At 38.5% G+C, this 16,270-nt stretch overlaps 1 protein-coding gene across 8 annotated transcripts in view; it reads right to left on the bottom strand.

Annotated features, from left to right (window-relative positions):
- LOC107824417 (DNA topoisomerase 3-alpha) overlaps positions 1 to 16,270 on the bottom strand; it is a 63,576-nt gene that overhangs the window by 20,607 nt on the left and 26,699 nt on the right. For all 8 annotated transcript variants that reach the window (XM_075225326.1, XM_075225327.1, XM_075225324.1 and 5 more), the window contains 4 exons: positions 11,948 to 12,037; positions 11,683 to 11,787; positions 8,740 to 8,774; positions 2,720 to 2,849 (listed from right to left, as the gene is read on the bottom strand). In XM_075225326.1, the coding sequence (XP_075081427.1) occupies positions 2,720 to 2,849; positions 8,740 to 8,774; positions 11,683 to 11,787; positions 11,948 to 12,037 (360 nt within the window). The remainder of the gene's footprint in view (positions 1 to 2,719; positions 2,850 to 8,739; positions 8,775 to 11,682; positions 11,788 to 11,947; positions 12,038 to 16,270) is intronic.

Here is a 16,270-nt window from a genome sequence, read left to right on the forward strand (position 1 = left end):
GACAGCATTTATCCAACGTGTAAGAGAGCAACTTGACACCAAATAGTGTAAAATGGAAATAATCACTGCCTCAAGCGTAAATTGACATGCTTGTAATGCTTTGTGTCATGCCATTTTTAGCTAGGAGGTTGGAAAGCCTACGAATACCCAAACCCTTAGCTTTTTGAAGAATCTTTGGACTGGAGAGACTCGAAGAGCAAGTTCTATACCAAAGAACTTGGATTAATCCACAAGATAAGAAAATTGGATAGTCTTCTACCTAAACTTCCTTAAGATTATTGAAGCGCATGAAATTGTAATGCTTATTTCTTTGGTTTTGTTTAAGCTTAACCATGATTCTTGGCTAAGCTCTAAACAAAGATTGTTATAAAACCTCATGTCTACATAAATATATTCTTGATTTCTTGCATATTTAATCTTGAGTTTTTATGTTATTTGTTTGGTTTGATTGCATATACAAGGTTAGGACTAGGCCAATTTCAGCCCTTGTAACCAAATTCGCGTGAGCCTTACTGCATTTTAGTGCAACAGGAAAGGTCAATAAAGTTAAGCTCGTTAGATGGTGGGAAGAATTGAGATTCATAGCTAATAAAAGTTGCGGAGATGAGGATGCTGAGATGGATGTGTGGTCATAGTAGGAGGCATAGGATTAGGGATGAAGATATTCAAGATAAGGTGGAAGTGGCATGTGTGGTGGGACAAGATGACGGAAGCGAGATTGAGATGGTTCGGGCACGTGAAGAGGAGAGGCACAGATGCCCTAGTGAGGAGGTGCGATAGGTTGGATATGGTGAGTCCCAGGAGAGGCAAAGGTTGGCCGAAGAAGTATTGGAAGAGGTGATCAGACAGGACATGGCACACCTTCAGCTTACTGAGGGCATGACCCTTAATAGCAGGACGTAGAGATCGAGGATTAGGATTGTAGGTTAGTAAGTAGTCGGCCGTATTTCCTTTCCAAATATGTGCTTCCTTTTATAGTTGTAGTACTAATGTTATCCTCATGTTCTCTATTTTCATATCGATATTGTTATCTAATGTTTCCTTTTCTTTGATTTCTTTTTTTTCCGGTTGTTGTTACTATTTCGCTTACCATAGTTTTTTGCCATAACTGCTATATTTTTGCTTTATTGAGCCGAGGGTCTTCGGGAAACAACCCCTCTACCTTCACAAGGTAGGGGTAAGGTCTGCGTACATACTACCCTCCCCAAACCCCACTTGTGGGAATACACTAGGTATGTTGTTGTTGAGATTCATGGCTAATAACACTAGCACAAGCAGAATTAAGCAAGGAATTAGGCAAGCATTAGGTTTGGCATAAGGGGAAGTTACAACCTTAGGTCTTTTATCACTCATTCTCTCGAGACTTCTTTTGTTTATCTTTACTTGTTTCTTCATTAAGTAACTTAAAGTTGAAAGTAGTTACTAGTTTACATATGCATTTTTAGCAATTGTTTGGCTTAGTCAGCTGGTCATAATTTCATTAGCAATCGTAGCTCCACTTTGTAGTGGGATCGATATTGGACGCACCTCTACATTATATTTGTGTCAACTTCTTACTCCTTATAGAGTATTCGCTTGGCATTACTAATTTGTCAAAAGTTAGTTTTAATAACTTGTGAAAGAATATGAGCATCCAACCAAAATCTTAAACAATGAGAGGAGGACTTCAAGACCACTACAAAACCGTTTTGGATAACTTTGTACTCTCTAACACCATTTTGCTTCTTGGACTTCCCCTGACCATGATTTTGAGTGACAAAGGGCACAGAGGGAAAGCAAGTAACCAGTGCTCTTAACAAAATGTTGCAATTCAGGGTGTTAAATTTACCCCATACCAATATATCCTGCCCAACCCAAGTCTAGGTAGAGCTAGGCATATATTTATTGGCGGGTCAATTTCGGCATAAGCTAAATTAACCCATCTAAAAGCTTGGGCCAATTTGGGTTAACCTATCATGCCCGAATTGAACCATAAGAGAACTTATCAAAACATTGAAAATAAAATTATCAATGTTTGTTTAGCTAAATATAGTCATGAGAACTCAAAAAGCTTTTGGCACTTTGATTTGACAATTAAACAAATTATAAAAGAACAAACACAGAAATAAAACAAATTGGATTATGACCCATCCTTTAGCCTAAATAAACTCGCCCTTCTTAACCCAAGCAAATTTTGGGCGGGTTATTAACACAATCCATTAATCAACTCAACTTGCTTCAACCTGCCAAATTTAGCCCAACCTGCTCATTTGAAACCCCTAGCAGCAATAATTTACGATCTGTCAAGCCTCACAACTGTGGGAAACAACCTTAGCCAAGGCAACAGGTCCATATACTACAAATGCTAGCATCAAAGAAAAGATAATGTTTACTACCCTTTCATAGAGTAACAAAATCATGCCCTAAGACAAGTAAATGCACTCAAAGAGGAAAACCTATACTTTAGGCTGTCTTTTATTAATGCATTTCAAGTAAAATATGGAATAAAAGAATTCATTCAAAGGGAAGTCGAAACCTTCTAAAATGCTAGTTTTCGACATCGCTATGTTGTGCCACGGTATCAACAAAGTCCCATTGTCTTAAGAGATGAATCTTGACAAAGTAGCATGCTCTTTTCAAAAGGAGACACAATTCCATTGCTCCGAATGAACTTTTAAGTTAAGTATCGAAAGAAAATCTTGAAAATCATTTGTGTTGCTGAATTTTGTTATTTACTTACATCTAAAAAACAAGCTTTCATCTGCTGCAAGCAAGTTTCTAGAACCTCTGTCTTTCTCTTGGTTCCCATGCTAACAGCTTTCATATCACATTCCATCATAGCACGGAGATATGGTTTCCATAGTTCATAACTGTAATAGAAAAACAAAAGAATAAAAGGTTGCAAGTTACTTAAATGTTGTAAGCAGTAATGTAGTATAAAATGTTAGCACATATGCAACAACATAATCATGCTTAAAAAGAAAATGTGAAGATTTCTAACATGAACAAATGTTTACTCAAACATAAAGCTAATATAGTGGGAAATATACCATCAATTTGTTAGTTCAGATAACATTTTTGAAAAGAAATATGCTCATTGAATAGCTTGTGCAATAATGTGTTGAGGTTTTAACAGTCTAATAAATGGTTTTCTAGAAAGCTCTCTACTTCCTCTAACACTGAGGCAAAAGGTGACCTTGCTCTTTGTTTTTTATGGATCATAAGTAGGAAGTTGTGTTCTGTAGGTCTTTCTGCCTCAACAAATATGAGAAGAAAACAGTTGTTCTTATCAAAAAAATTGGGCTAAGAGAACAATTCCATATAGCTTTAACTCATAGTGAGACATAGAGCTAGTGAAATCTCTTTGCTTTTTGTCAAGGATGTTTGACCATCAATTCTTTAAGTCCGCATAATGCTGCTACTATTCAAGTTGGAAAGGAAGTTGAAAAACCTTGACAGATATAAAAAAGCTCACCAAACCACAAACTGAAAAACGCTCACCCGACCATATATCAATTCAATTGTGGGATTTTAGCACTTCTAATGTTGTAGTTCTAATTCAAAAGCCTAATGAATGAAACAGTTAGATAACTTGCGAGTTTTTTCACAAGATCACATAAAAAGAGTTTGGGGAAGGAAAGGGAGAACAACAACAACAACAACAACCCAGTATAATCCCACAAGTGGGGTCTGGGGAGGGTAATATGTACGCAGACCTTACCCCTACCCCGAAGGGTAGAGAGGCTGTTTCCAGGAGACCCTCGGAAAGGGAGAACGTCCTAATCAATTGAATCACCTTTTTATCGCGACATGCATCATCTCAACCAATCAATCCCCAATGTTTTTGAGAGCATGAAGCGGAAAAAAAACGACAAGGGCACGAAAATCCCATTAAATTAACAACTGGAAAAAAAATAGAATAATATAAAAATTCAATTAAATTAACAAAGGGAAGAAAAACAGAGCACCTAGAAAAAAACAATAGAGCACATGTAAAAAATACCAAGAGAAGGAGACAAATAAGTAAATAAATTCAATTAATTAAAAAACTGAAAAGGGGAATAGAAATAATTTAAAATTTCAATTACTAAATTAACAAAGTAAAAGAAAAAAGACAAATCGATGCACATATCATCAGCAGAAGAAGAAGTACAAGAGGGGGAGCATAAAGCCACAACCCTAGCTGCAGTCGCACAAGAAAGTCACTTGAGAAATCTTTTGGTACAAGTTTAGATTTTTTTTCTTAAAAAGTCCAGTGTTTTCTTTCTCGCTGCACACGCTTCTTGCTTTTTAGGCAGAAGCGAGTGCTTCACAAAACCTGATTCGCCTCAACTCTCTTAAGCACAACAGAGGCCACGTTGCTTCGCTTCACGCTTAAAGCGCTGAAGCGCTCAATATCCGCACCAATGTTAATGCCTACCTTAATTGTTACCTTACATCTGATGAAATACAATCTGCATTAGCATACCACAACTCAGCAGATTGGGATTAGTCAGAATTAGTTAGATTGATTCTTTCCGGTAATTAGGTGGTCGGAATATTTTCTTTCCTATTTTATCACTTGTACGTTCACTAATAAACCCAGTAGCTTGAGCTAATAATCAAGCTGAGTTTCATTAAATTTTCTCTTCGTTGTCTTATTTTACATGGTATCAAAGCCCTTGTGTAAAAACTCTTATTGTGCAATCACCGGCAACATTAGGAAGGAGGAAAAGTTCATCGTCGTGTTGTTTCTAGTGACCAGAGAAGTCGTCCGACTCAACTTTAATTTTTGGCAATGTTGTGTTAAAAGCAAGACTACCACTAGGCTCATAACTACTGTCATATATGCCTCCACGCACCATCAAAATCTAGAGTTTTTTCGCTATCGCGTCAGCACAAGTCTCTTGCGTGTGCGGTTGTCTCCGACAAGATCTCCTTGAACTTCTTTTGTTGTCTCGTCTCCTCATTCCACCCCTACCCGTCCAAGTTTATGAAGATTCCGAGACTAGGGTTCCAACGAGGCTTAAATAACTTTTGTTGTTCATTTTTCACTTTTCCGACAACTTTCCAAAGGCTGGTTTCTGATCCTTGGGGTTGCCTAGACATTACGTGGTCAACCGCTCTATGTTTGGCCACTTTCAATAACTTTTCTAAGCTTTTTCAGTGCTTTTACACAATTTTCGTCACCAGAACCCTATTTTGGTATTGTTAGACCATTTTTGTAGCCAAATTTGCATAATACAGACCTATCTCCATTATTTTTTTAGCATTGACCAGCTCGACTAGGACTTTGGAGTTCCTTACCAGTTCCTAAGAATATTCCTACGACGTTTCCGGCAGGTTTCAAATTCAACAATAGTGACCATGATCTTTTGGCAACAATATTCAAATTTTTTCATTATTTGAGTTGATTTGGCACTTTCCTAGGATTTGAGAAATTTGGTTGCGCCAAAATCAAATCCAATATGTTGAATGGTCGGATGGTTTCTTTGCCTAATTATATTGAAATCCTTCAGCAAAAAATACGTAAGGAGACATCCTCTAAGATAGCTCCTATCATTCTTATAAGAAATAGTGCAACAGATGTCTCTCAGTCTTCGGGTCATTGATTCAGGTGCATCAGATCACATTTCTAGTAATAAATCTCTTCTGATAAATCCCTTTTCTCTAGTTCTTGTTCTCAATCTTATCAAACAGTCACATTGGCTAATGGATCGAAGACCATGGCTATTGGAATAGGTTAAGCTAGCCCACTTCCTTCCTTCACTTCAATTCAGTTCTTGGTTGTTCTTTTAATCTCATATGCATTAGCTGTTTATCCTAAACACCAATGTGGTAAAGAGCGTAAAGCGAGCAAAAGCGACAAGCCCCTTTTCGCTTAAAGTGTGAAGCGAGAAGCGAAGCACTCGCTTTTTTGAAGTGAAGCGCAATTTTTAAAAGAATATTAAAATAAATATTGAAACAAAAAAAGGCAGTAAGAACTAAGAAGAACTGAAACAAAAAGGAAGGCAGTAAGTAAGAAAAAAATTGGGCAACATTTCTGCAATTTAAGACTAAAACAGCGAAAGAAAAAGAAGAAGAAGAGAATGAGAAAAGAAGAACTGAAGGGAAAAAAAATTGGCAGCATTTCGCTGCTATTTTGAGGCCGAAGAAGAAGAAGAATGGGAAATCACATAGCCCCTAGGGCCTAGCTCAAGTGGAAAAGGGTGGTGGATTTGTGTCTTAGGTCACAGGTTCAAGCCCCCACACCATGCAAAGCAAAGCCTGGTATTTAAGTGGAGAAGGATAGAGGGGCGGGCCCATTATCCACCGAGTTTCGAAGGCTGCGGTTGGTCCAAAGGATCGGCCCCAGACGGATTTCTCGGTCATCCAAAAAAAAAAGAATGGGAAATCACATACCTGGGCTTGAACTTAATGAAATTGAACTTGAAAATTGCTGAAAATGGGAACCCTATTCGTCGTTTTTCTCTGCTGCTAGATGATGTTTTGAAAAAAGACAGTTTTTTATTTAATTAACGTTGGCAGCCACTTAATATAGTGAAGCACTTGCTACTGTCGCTTCTCGCTTCAGTCGCGCTTCTCGCTTTTTTGGCAGAAGCACAAGCTTCATATCACCTGCTACGCTTCACAACACAGAAGCGACCATGTGCCCGCCTCGCTTCGCTTCGCTTCGCGCTTTAAGCGCTGAAGGGAGCGCTTTTCACAATACTGCTAAACACTGAACTACTCAATAATACTCTTCATTAACTTTGTCATTATACAAGAATGCAGTACATGATGGATCACTAGGAGCGTGCGTAAATCATATGGACTTTATTACATTATCCTTTTGAATCATTCATAGCTTCTCCTCCCTCCACAATTGTTCAGTTATTGATTCACTTGATCTGTTACATAGACAGTTGGAACATCCTAGTTTGTAAAAACTTCAAAAAGTATGTCTCTCGTGTCAACTAATGAAAGTATACTTGCTTCCCTTTCCCTCGATATATTGATAATTAGGCAGAATCACCTTTTACTTTAGTTCATTCCGATGTTTAGGCCCTAATGAGGTTAGTTCTACCCGGAGATTCCGCTAAATTGTCGGTTTCATTGATGATTATTCCAAGTGAAATTGGATATTGTTGATGAAAAATTGATTATAGTTGTTTTCTAGATTATAGAATTTCCACGCTGAAATCCAAAATCGATATTTTTATCCGCACATTTCATAGTGATTAATGACCAAGATATTTATCTTCTCCATTTCAGCCGTTCATGAATTCTTATGGATCATTCATGATACATCTTATCTTTACACATCTCAACAAAATGTAGTTGAGAAGACGAATAGCCATCCCATTGAGATTGCTTGTACCCTACTCATACAATCCATGTTCCATTGCATTTTTTAGGGATGAAATTCTCCCATCTTGTTGTCTTATTAGTTATATGTCTTCCTCAACTATCCAGAAACAAGTCCCACACTCTATTTTGTTCTTTCCTACCACTTCTCCTTCTCGAATCCCTACCAAATTCAAAATGCCCACCACCCAACCTCTCTTTTCTTAACATTACGAGGGGCTTAGTCATAAATTCAGACACCAACCTCCTCTCAACGTCTCCCCAAGTCCTATTTCGCCCCCTCATCCACCCTCCCAGTCATCTCCTCCCTCCTTCCCCACACTATCAGCACCTTTAACCAGTATTTCAAAGCTGAACTCTAGAGTTAGCCAAACCCTGAAATTGAAATCCCCCCCCCCCCCCCAAACCATGAACATAGAATCTTCCCCCTTCTTCACAAGCACCGTAACCGTGCCCATATCCGCCAAATTACAATATGCAACCACAAAATCTCCACAAACATCTCCAATTGTTCTACAAAGCTCATAGCATCAGAAGTGTGCCAGCAGGCCAACCACATTCACGACTGACGTTTCTTCTTCTTGTCTGAAATTGAAAAACAGAAGATAATTTTCTCCCATCCATATTGTTCCATCGCCCAAGACACGCAAGGCTTCCTCTTCAGTGACAAATCGAAAGAGAAAAGAAGACTCGCCCATAGCTAATACTTTCAACCCCGCCAACACTTCCCGAGCCTCCGTTGCCTAGTCAGTGACTAGCCCCATCGAGCCCAACGTAGTTTCAAATTTACCAACCAAGTGGATCTGAAGAAACTCCTTTTTGCCACAACGTGTGATCTCGAGACAATGTTAAAGTGGGTTCGTGCCCATTCCCCTCCCTTCTACAAGCCCCTTCGAAAGTCAGCGCTGGCCACACTAAAGTCTTCTTGTACAATTGGAGTTTATGTTTCCTTGCCTCTAAAGAGAATTAGGAGTCTCTCTCTCTAGCCATCCCGATGAATTTGAGTTGTCAAGAACAATTCAATTGTAGGCGAGAAAACCCATCTGACTTTTGAGAACATGAGACGCTTTCAGAGTTGGTTGACCTTTTCTCATCGAAGTTAGGGTCGATCGAAGTCCTCTGTTTTGTGTTTTGGGAGACCTATGGAGGCAGCATTAATTTTAACATCTATTTTGAGTGACCGTTAGATAGGGCTTTAGACCATATGTGTCACTTTTTTTACAAACATTAAGGAATATCCTCATGGATACTATTATATCAATGGGATACATTAAGGACCAAAATGATCCAACCCTCATACATTAAGGGCCATTTTGGTCATTTTCTCTAATATGACGACCAACTGCACAATCATCAGAAAAGAATAAGAAAGACAACACAAAGATGACATCGAGATAAGAGTACAAGATAAACAAGTTAAATCCGAATACTCACCCCATATCATCATATCCCATAACTAGCGCCTCCCCCTGGATTTAAGAAAACTCCTTGTGAATAAATTAATTAAAAAGTGAAGAAGATGCAAAGGAAACTGCATTTGAAATAGCTGAGAAGAGAACAAATCAAGGTTATAATGGAAATAAGATTACAAACATATTGAAAGCTCAAAATAACAATTTATTTTTTCACGAGGAAAAGCAACGGGACAAGGAAAGAGGCGACGTAAGGAAAAAGTTTTTTTTCATTATCTGTAATTAGAACCACTGCTGAATCGAAAGCCTTCACATCATGTCATTGGTTCTTTGAGAGATTGGAAAGAAAGTTTTATCTGTGCATCATAGCAGCAACATAACATTTTGAGCATCAGAGTCAAACCAGAAACATTTTTTTCCAGCCATCACGGCCTACTTCCAGTAACTTTCCCATTTTGAGAAACCAGTCATAATGTGGCAGAGAACAAAGTTAAAACCAACATTCTACAAATATAGAGAAACAGCAGCACGTGACAAAAGGAGAAACAACTCGAGAGGAACTTCTTGTTACATATGATGTAACATTCAAAGTCAAAGAATCTCTCAAGTCTGCTGAACTACAAGTTATAAATGATGAAAAGTGCATATTTTTGAGTATATTTGTAGATTAATTCTTGTATGAGTCGTGGGAGATTGTTTTCGTGCCACGCACGGTTTTCGCGTCTGTTTTCGTGCCACGCACGAGATTGGACGAGCTCCCAATTCTTTCCATCTCTTTCTTTTTGTGTCAAATTGTCATCTTTTGATCATTTTTTTTCCTCTTCTCAAAAAAATGAGTCGCGGGAGATTGCATGGTTTTTGAAGTGAAATATGTTCATTATGTGTTTCTTATGTGTAGGAACGAGTTTGGATGATAAATGATCAAAAGATGACAATTTGACACAAAAAGAAAGAGATGGAAAGAATTGGGAGCTCGTCCAATCTCGTGCGTGGCACGAAAACAGACGCGAAACAGGAGAAAACTGAAGGTACAAAACAGCGAAGTGAAGCAAAGGCACGGATCGCTTTGCGAACTGGAAAAATTGCAAAAGCTGAGTTCGCGTCTATGGGCGCTCGACGCGCGAAGGCAGACGCGGATTCCAGCTCTCCTATTCGAGATTTAGATTGTATTGGACGGCCCTCCACCCTACCTGGTCATATAAATACATCCTAAAACAAAAACTTTAGAGGAGCAGACACTACTGTAGAGTTATACAACACCTTTGGAGGCAAGAATACACTAGGAGCAAGGAGGAAGATTCAACCACGAGTTTTTCCTTTCTTCTTCCTGTTTTCTATTGTTGGTTATGAATTTTAGTATTGTATTTTCACATACTACTATGAGTAGCTAATTTATTATTTAGGGTTTTGATGGAACCACTTGGAGGATGAATTCTTGTTAAGTTTGAATATAATATAGCCTTTGAATTTCTTTACTTGTTCAACTACGTGCTTATTTTTGTTGATTGAATGGTCATCAATTGACTATACTTATTTATTATGTATTGCTTGGGAAAGGGTACATATTTAGGTAGTTGTTGAACAACGTCACTCCTAACGTATATGAGGAATCAATACGGCAGGTTTAAAGGTGGGATTAGGAATAACAAAGTCTTGGCGTGGTCATAGTGAGAGGTAAGATAGTGCCAGCGAGCGTAGTTCGGGAGAATATGTCTAGTAAATTATTGTAGTTGTTCGGGAGATAACTACGACACCTGAAGGGCTCACGATCAGTAGAGAATAATTAGGCGAAATTATAGGAGACGTAGCGGGAAGGATTCCGCAATTGGAAAAACCATAACTCTAGATCTCCTTAATCTTATCTCCAACCCTTAGTATCTTTAGTTGTTAATTTACTATTTTAAATTTTTTAGTTAATTAGTTAGACATAAGAATCTTAATATTTATAACTTAGGAATTGTTCGAGCTTGTTTTCTTGGTGACAGTGAACAGTTGTAGCTAAACCTTAGTTGTCTATGGGATTCGACTCCGGACTTTTAGACCAGATTATATTTGCAGCGACCGCTTATCCTTTTTAGGACTAGAGTTGGGCGTGATCAACAAGTATTGTGTTTAACCATGAAGCAGCAAATAGGTGACTGCCTTCATCACTCAAGCAATTACACCTTCAATAAAGATACTAGGGGAGATGTATAATTCGTGTAGGTAAAAATGAGGCTTCCAGAAAATGAAAAGATTTAGGTAAAGACCAAGCAGATCTAATGGTAAATTACCACGAATGGAAACAAGTCAGCTTGTAGAGGAAGAAGCATTTGGTGGTCACCAGACTAACAATTGATTAGAAAGAATTCCGATAAAATGTATAATACAAAACTTGGATGGTGACATGCACATGAATGTAGTTTGTGAAACTCCAGTTATGCTTTGTAATAGCATGCTATTTTGTATTTCAAATGGGCAAAGAATAATGTCGTTGGATACCACATTGTCCTGAAACAGGCACCTGCAGCATGTAATTCAAACCTCTAATGCAAAACCAGTAAGGGGTTGATCATTTCTTTACCAGTGCAATTTAAGGGAGGAGTGGTACCAGTAAAAGTAGGAACATAATGACACGTACTGAATGCATGATTGCTGCTGAATGAGAAAGCTGAACCTCCAAAATTTGACACTCTTCTTACTATGGACACTAAAATGGCATCTAATTCCACCAATTGATACTTCTATAGAAGCTCTCATAAAAAGGAAGGGCAAAGTTCTTCAAGAAAACACTGAAGGGGAAACATGCAATTACCATATTTAATGTATCCATTATCCGATGTAAATCTTACTATGCTTATACCAAATTTTCATTTCCAAGCAAAGCAATATATGCAAATGTGAAAAAGGGAAATGGAAGAAGGAATAAAGGAAAAGAAGAAATACACATAAGATAATAAATAATCTGACTGAGTAAAGAGATTACTAGTTTAGTTGGCGAGAACCGAGTGCTCGAGTCTTTAATTGCATAAAATCGATCAAGTAGTTTCTTTATATGGTCATGCATTGTTGCATCAGTTCCAATGCCAGCCTATTAGAAAAACCAATAAGGAAATAGATGAAAATCCCTGTGATCATTACCTGGGAGACCTATAAAACTGAAGGTCAGACACATGAGGAGACACTGTTTATCACGTGGTTAGAGCTTTTTGAACAAAAAAAGAAAAAAACTAGCATAACAGAACCCATACCTTGTCCATACAACCCAATAGATCAGCCTCACTTAAAAGGGGAGGAGGTCTAGTAACTCCTGAATCAAGGGTCAAACTTCTTGGTATAAACTGCACTTTACAACAGCAAACAGGTATGTGTTAAAGCATCTTCCAGGAAGACAACAGAAGATAATCCACAAAACAAAATAAGTCAATTCTTCACATATCCTCTTCTTTTTCTAGAATGCATGTTTATTATCTGATGCTAGGGAAAATTTCTAATATGATCTCTCAACAAGGAAGGTTGTATTTGCAAATATGATCGAAATATAGAGCATTATGATGCTGGCAGAAATGGATTGTCACAATGAAATCAAAGATAGAAAAGGAAATGATTCGGGAGACGAACAATTGTTCTACCACAGAAGATCTAGAGATGAATGTCCAGAAATAAAAAAGGAAAAGCTACACGCCCATCTTATCAAGAACTATAGTAAATCAATGCATCCACCAGAAATTGATTCCACATGCAGCATCTGTCCTAGCTAATTAACCATCATAACTCCGTTAATTGGTGAAAGAAACGGCCACGAGGCTTTTGGTTGTTTCAGCTGGTTGAATTAACAAGCATGCATACTGTGAGCTGTAACACTATGAGAATTCCAGGACGCACGATATATACACAACAGAGTTTGAAAGAGAGAAAAATACACTCCCTCCGTTTCAATTTATGTGACACACTTTCCTTATTAGTCTATTCCAAAAAGAATGAGACATTTCTACATTTAAAACTAACTTTTTATACTTTATGTTTTACCTATTTTACCCTTAATGAAAAAAATTTATAGCCATACAAATTATTTGACCCACAAAGTTTTTACCCTATAACCTTTTACGACCACAAGTTCCAAAAGTTTTTTTTTTCTTAAATCCTGTGCTGAGTCAAGCTACATCCGAGGGAGTAATTCTTTGGAAATATGACATCAATTCATTCTAGCATTCAAGCACCGTAGAAATGTTCCCTTACAAGAAAGAGCTATACGGCAAATTAAAGATAAAATTCAGCAAGCTGCAATATCAATAATGGATAGTCAGTACCTAGATAAAATATTTCGGGGGTCATTCCCACAGCTTCACAGTAGCAATTGTTGATTGGCTTAATTATTAGTAAAAATTTGATTCTGATTGAGAAAGAATTTGATTGATTGTAAATTGATTGTAATTTATCTTCCTTTCTAAAATAGTCATAGGACCTAGTGTATAGATACATTTGCATAGGAATGTAAGAAACATACAGAAATACAAGAAACTTTTTCTTCCACTCAAAAGCTACATGGTATCAAAGCCATTGTTGCTTTTTTGAGGTGAGTTATCTCCCTCGTAGCATTAGGGTTTTGTTTTTATCAAAGAGGTCGAGTTTTCTCTCTCTTGGTGACCATCCGCAACACAAACTCCTTGTGGTCGGTTTTTTTGGAATTTTCTTTTCTGTTGGGGTCGCTGGAACATTCCAAGCTTATCCCTACTAGTTTTGATTTTTCCGTTCACCGGAGTTAAGGTTCCGTCAAGACAGATTTGGTTTCTGGCATGGCAGATAATTTTTTGAGCAATTTTCTTTTTTTCTGATTGGGCAGAAAATATGAAGACATTCAAGGAGATGGTTTCTGGAGAAACCTTGTCCTCAGATGAAATTCAGCTACTGTGTCGCCTGTTAGCCAAACTTAACCCCACTAGTGTTGCCACCTTCATTCATGTACAATCATGTACTACCTTTGCTGCTCACTTTAATTCTTGGATTGTTAATTCTGCTGCAAATAGACACCTTCTAAAGGCATTCAAAACTATTCTCCCTATCTCAAAGGAGACAATGTTAAAATAGCCAATGGTTCTTTTATCCAACTAGTTTTTTTTTGATTTGCACCGGGTGTCCGAGTCTCTTCGAGCCCCGACTATTCCCGGGGGTGCACAGGCCCTCGGCAAGGAGTTTCCCGCAAGTGCACCACGGTTAATTCAGGTTTTACCCAGTCCGATGGCCCTCAGAAATTGTTTGCACCCAGTGGGTTTCGAACTTGAGACCTTGAAAGGGAGCAAACCTCAAGGCTCAAGTCAATTGCCACCAGGCCAACCCCTGAGGGTTCTTTTATTTGTCTTTATACTCCTAATATTAAACTATCATTCATGCTCCATGTCCCTGAGTTCCTTGTCAATCTTTAATCTATTAGTGTTGTTAGAATAGTTATGTAAATAGGAGTAAATAACCCTAATCCCATATGTATTAGGAGTAGGACATGTTATGTATATATATATAGGGCTCATCGTATCATGTTTAACATATGAGAATAATAACAATAATATTTTCTCCCGTGCTTTCTCACATGGTATCAGAGCATCAGTGAGAAGAGATCGTTGTGCGTCATTCCAGCGACATCCGGGAAGAAAGAACTCGGTCATCGTGCAATTTTCCGGTGACCTAAGCGACTGATTGCGTCAAAGTCACTAATTATCAGTGTTGTGCAAAATCCAACACTACCACAAGGTTCCCAAGAGATATCTGACCAAACCCCAGAAAAATTCACCGGAAAATACTCACCCACGCGCCTGTCGGAGATCTGCTTCCCGTGGCGCGTCTTCCGGTCAGATTTTGAAAAATATTCTTCAGGACAGCTTGCTCTCCTCATAATTCCGAGCCTACCCATCTAGTTCAAACCAAATTCTGACCACTTTGAGATTTTCCGGCGACTACACTTATTTTTTTCGGCAGCCGGCAAAAACAGTGTCTCCTTCATCTGTTTCAGCGAGTTTTCAATTGATTCTTTCTGTTATTTGGTGATAATTTTATAGACCTCACTTCAATCCAACGATGTCTTTGGGAGTCGATGCTTTCGGGTCTAAAAACCCAGGTTCTGGCAGTTCCGGTGTTATGATTACCTCAGAACCTTTAATGGGAAGTTCAAACTACTTAGCTTGGGCTTCGTCTGTCGAGTTGTGGTGTAAAGGTCAAGGAGTTCAAGATCATTTAACAAAAAAGGCCAGCGAAGGTGCTGAAAAGGCCAAAACACTTTGGGAGAAGGTCGATGCTCAGTTATGTAGTATCCTGTGGCGATCTATTGATTCCAAGTTGATGCCCTTGTTCCGTCCATTCCAGACATGTTATTTAGTTTAGGAAAAGGCTCGTAATTTATACACTAATGACATATCTCGTTTCTATGATGTAATATCGCGAATGACAAGCTTGAAGAAAAAGGAATTGGATATGTCTACTTACTTGGGACAAGTACAGGCAGTCATGGAAGAATTTGAGACGTTGATGCCAGTTTCTGCTAGTATTGAAAAGCAACAAGAGCAACGACAGAAGATGTTTCTAGTTCTTACACTCGCTGACTCCCTAATGACCTTGATTCAGTACATGACCAGATTTTGGCTAGTCCGACTGTCCCCACAGTTGATGAATTATTCTCTAGATTACTTCGCCTTGCTGCAGCACCAAGTCACCCAGTGAGCTCATCATAGACACTTGACTCATCTGTCCTCGTATCCCAGTCATCATAGACATTTGACTCATAGACACAATCAGACATCTCAAACTATGGAGAATAGGCGAGGAGGAAGTCATTTTGGAAGATCTAGACCCAAGTGCTCTTATTGTCATAAACTTGGACACACTCGTGACGTGTGCTATTCTTTACATGGTCGTCCACCCAAAAATGCTTATGTTGCTCAGACCGAAACTACAGGTAACCAGGGATTTTCTTTATCTGAAGGGGAGTATAATGAGTTCCTTCAGTATCGAGCAAGTAAGCAGACATCTCCATAAGTAGCCTTTATTGCTCAGACTGATACTTCTGGTGCTGGTAATTCTTTTGCATGTGTTTCCCAGTCTAGTACTCTTGGACAGTGGGTTGTGGACTCAGCAGCTTCTGATCATATCTCAGGTAATAAATCACTTTTGTCAAATATTGCGTATATATAGTCTCTTCACATTGTTACTTTAGCCAATGGGTCTCAAACTAAAGCAAAAGGAGTTGGACAAGCGAATCCCCTACCCTCTGTCACTCTAGATTCCGTTCTTTATGTCCCTGGTTGTCCTTTTAATCTTGCATCTGTTAGTCGTTTGACTCGTGCCCTCCATTGTGGTATATATTATATTGATGATTCTTTTATTATGCAGGACCGCAGTACGGGCCAGACGATTGGAACAGGACTTGAATCAGAAGGCCTTTACTACCTTAACTCACTCAATTCTTCCGAGGCATGTCTAGTTACAGATCCTCCGGACCTAATTCACAACGTTTAGGGCATCCAAGCTTATCCAAGCTTCAGAAGATGGTGCCTAGTTTGTCTAGTTTATCTACATTAGAGTGTGAG

This window comes from Nicotiana tabacum, chromosome 11, assembly GCF_000715075.1.
Source record: "Nicotiana tabacum cultivar K326 chromosome 11, ASM71507v2, whole genome shotgun sequence".
NCBI classification, from domain to species: Eukaryota; Viridiplantae; Streptophyta; class Magnoliopsida; order Solanales; family Solanaceae; genus Nicotiana; species Nicotiana tabacum.